Source organism: Mizuhopecten yessoensis, unplaced genomic scaffold (genome assembly GCF_002113885.1).
Source record: "Mizuhopecten yessoensis strain PY_sf001 unplaced genomic scaffold, ASM211388v2 scaffold715517, whole genome shotgun sequence".
In the NCBI taxonomy this organism is placed as follows: Eukaryota; Metazoa; Mollusca; class Bivalvia; order Pectinida; family Pectinidae; genus Mizuhopecten; species Mizuhopecten yessoensis.
The window spans coordinates 5,137-8,565 of record NW_018479656.1 but is presented as its reverse complement, the minus strand read 5'-3'; the positions used below and the strand labels follow the sequence as shown (position 1 = coordinate 8,565).

Here is a 3,429-nt window from a genome sequence, read left to right as displayed (position 1 = left end):
GAGATGAAAGGCTATACAATGTGTTCAACATAATGACTTTGTTCGACTTTCAATCACAGTGGTGAAATGTTTTAAAAAAAATTAACAGGGTCTTTTAAATGAATTTTAATCATAAATACTGATATTTTGCCTGTAGCTTTATTTTAGATCACTTTTAAGGTTACAAGTGTGAGTTTTATACCAGGTGAGCGATGCAGGCCCATTGGGCCTCTTGTTTACTGAAATAAAATAGTTACTAATTACCAGTTTATCTAAATCCTAAACAAATAGTACTCTTTGCCTTAGGACTATAATTAATATATTTATATTGCTGTGATATTGTTATGGTGGGATGATATATGGCGGATGTTGTTATAGCAAACTAGCTATTATGTGACGTCATAGTTTATGACGTCACAACATATACTTCAAATGAACATCTGAAGAATCTCCTAGAAGAGATGAAAGTACTAAAGACTCGTTGCTTATGCCATACACAGCGTCCGTCGTCTGTCGGTCGTCCGTCAACTTTTCCTTTAAAACGCTACTAGTCTTGAACGACCAAGTAGATTTTGTACAAACAGTGGGTGTGGCCCCCCTGGGGTCAGAGGGGCGGGGCCAAATAATGGAAATATAGGTAAAACCCTTCAAAAGTACAGTACAATAATACAAGCAGATGAAATACAATGATCAATTTTCATTTGTCTGTCTAAGGTTTTGCTTCCTCTTTCTGCTCTGCACTTATGCTATTAAACAGTAGAGAATTTCCAAAACTTTCCTTTCGGTTGGTTTTTATATTAAAGCAACACGAATCTATACAAATGGCACGGAAAGCCTCGCGAAATTCTCTACGGAGCCAGCAGTATATGATCGGGTTGATCATTGAGTTACTCATAGCCAGGAATAAAGTTATGTTTTTCAATGTCTCCGACAAGTCATTGTCGATTTTCACACTGTATTTAATCGGTCCTATTATGGTGAATGGTACCCAGAATATGTAGAACAGAAACAAAACGAGGGCCATAACTTTTGCAGAGTTGGTATCTTTTTCCATCTGTTTATCTATTCTATGGTTTCCTCTTAAGCTGTCCTTGCGTACTTGCTTCTGCTGTTGTCTGGCTACAAGGAATATCCTGATATACAAGAAGAGAGAGAATACCAGACTGATGCCAATGGAAAAGAAAGCAGCGTATAAGGTGTAAGCTAATGGCAGGATTTTGAAGTAGTCGCATATTTGTATTTCATCGTAAGAATTCCAGACAAGAGGTAGAATGCATACTGGTACAATGTAGATCCACATACACACGATAAAGATCCGCACTCTCTTGTGAGTCAAAATTGTCTTGTATTTAAGTGGATGCAAAATGGCCACATACCTGTCAAAACCAATGGCAACCAGGTTTATCATAGAAGCACTCATGGAAGCACATACTGAGGAAAACTTGAATAGACACAAATATTTCACCGATTGCACAAATGTTAATTTGAAATAAAATAGTGAATAAACTGGAAGGGTGATGACCGCTAGTAAGGAATCAGCAACGGACAAGCTCCCCACCAATATATAGGTAATCGTGCGTAACCGTCGGAACTTCACCAACGAGATAATCACAAGGAAGTTTCCGAAACATATACAAGGTATGAGTAACACACATAGGATACCAAGAACGAAGTCAGCAACATTGCGGAAATCCTTAAACTTTCCACCAGCGTTCTCCGCTATAGAACTGTTGTCATAGGCAGACAGATTGTTGATGTCGATCATTCTGTTCCGAAAACTGTCGGACATAGTAAAGAAAAATGGCCAGGTTCTTCTGCTGTTTTATCTTCTAGGTTTCAGTTTTGCATTGCAAATGATTTTATGATGTGCATTTTGAATTGATTTTTCATTGCTGTCACAGAGTTGGTTATGATAACCAATGGGAGAGGTTCATACTCCTGCTGTATCTGTGGCTTCTGAAACAAGACATGTTTATAGTTTAATACGTTTTATAATGAATACAAAAAAATAAAATATTGTAGGGAAATCTCATATCAATAATTAAAAAACATATATTACAATTATGAAACCCCAAAGATTTTTTATAACAATTTGTAAACTGAAAACATTATTTTCATTTCACATAACATGTGGACAGAGGTGCTAGTTATGTTGCTGATCGATATACTAGTTAAAGGAACATTGCTATCTTCCTGTTAAAGAAATCATTAAAGGTGGGTGTCTGCTGGTTTTTGTCACCATTTCACTATTCAAAAGATGTTAAGCATTTCCAAGTGTCCAGCAAGTTTTAAACATTCCACTTTTAGCTTACCTGGTCCAAATTTTGTATAAACAGTGGGTGTGAACCCCTGGGGGCAGAGGGGCGGGGCCAAATAATGGAAATAGAGATAAAACTCTTTAAAAAGCCTTCTTCTACCGTATGGATTAAGGGATTTTCTCCTTAATTAATCTGGAGCATCCTTGGGCCAAGGGGACTCAATTTTGTATAAACGGTGGGTGTGGCCATCCTGGGGGCAGAGGGGAGGGGCCGAATATGGGAAATAGAGATAAAACCTTTAAAAAGCCTTCTTCTACCGGATGGATTAAAGGATTTTATCCTAAATTAGTTTGGAGCATCCTTGGGCCAAGGGGACTCAATTTTGTATAAATAGTGAGTGTTGCCCTCCTGGGGGCAGGGTGGCGGGGGCCGTATATGGGAAATAGAGGTAAAACCTTTAAAATCCTTCTTCTACCATAGGGATGAAGCAATTTCATCCCAATTTGGTCTGGAGCATTCTTAGTCCAATGGGACGTAATTTTGTATAACTGTTGGGTGTGGCCCCCCTGGGGGTAGAGGGTAGGGGCTGAATAAGGGAAATAGAGGTAAAACCTTTAAAATCCTTCTTCTACCGTAAGGATTAAGGGATTTTATCCTGATTTAGTCTGGAGCATCCTTAGGCCAAGGGGACTCAATTTTATATAAACGGTGGGTGTGGCCCCCCTGGGGGCAGATGGGTGGGGCTGAATAGGGGAAATAGAGGTAAATTTTTTAAAATCCTTCTCCTACCATAGGGATTAAGGGAGATTTTATTCTAATTTAGTCAGGAGCATCCTTAGGCCAAGGGGACTCAATTTTATATAAATGGTGGGTGTGGCCCCCCCTGGGGGCAGAGGAGTGGGGCTGAATAGGGGAAATAGAGGTAAATTTTTTAAAATCCTTCTCCTACCATTGGGATTAAGGGAGATTTTATTCTAATTTAGTCAGGAGCATCCTTAGGCCAAGGGGACTCAATTCTGTATAAACGGTGAGCGTGACCACCCCCCACCTGGGGGCAGAGGGGCGGGACCAAATAGGGGAAATAGTTGTTAAACCTTTAAAATCCTTCTTCCTTCGTAGGGATTAAGGGATTTTATCCTTATTTAGTCTGGAGCATCCTTAGGCCAAGGGGACTCAATTTTGTATAAACGGT

At 39.4% G+C, this 3,429-nt stretch overlaps 1 protein-coding gene across 1 annotated transcript; it reads right to left on the bottom strand.

The window, feature by feature from the left end:
* Window positions 1–462: 462 nt before the first annotated feature.
* On the bottom strand, window positions 463–1,931 carry LOC110441116 (beta-2 adrenergic receptor-like). Its single transcript, XM_021484216.1, has one exon. The coding sequence runs from the start codon at window positions 1,766–1,768 to the stop codon at window positions 689–691; it is 1,080 nt and encodes a 359-aa protein (XP_021339891.1). The 5' UTR covers window positions 1,769–1,931; the 3' UTR covers window positions 463–688.
* Between the last annotated feature and the right edge of the window lie 1,498 nt (window positions 1,932–3,429).

What these genes read in the sequence shown, in the direction of transcription:
- LOC110441116 (XM_021484216.1), bottom strand. Translation starts at nt 1,768, where the DNA reads ATGTCCGACAGTTTTCGGAACAGAATGATCGACATCAACAATCTGTCT.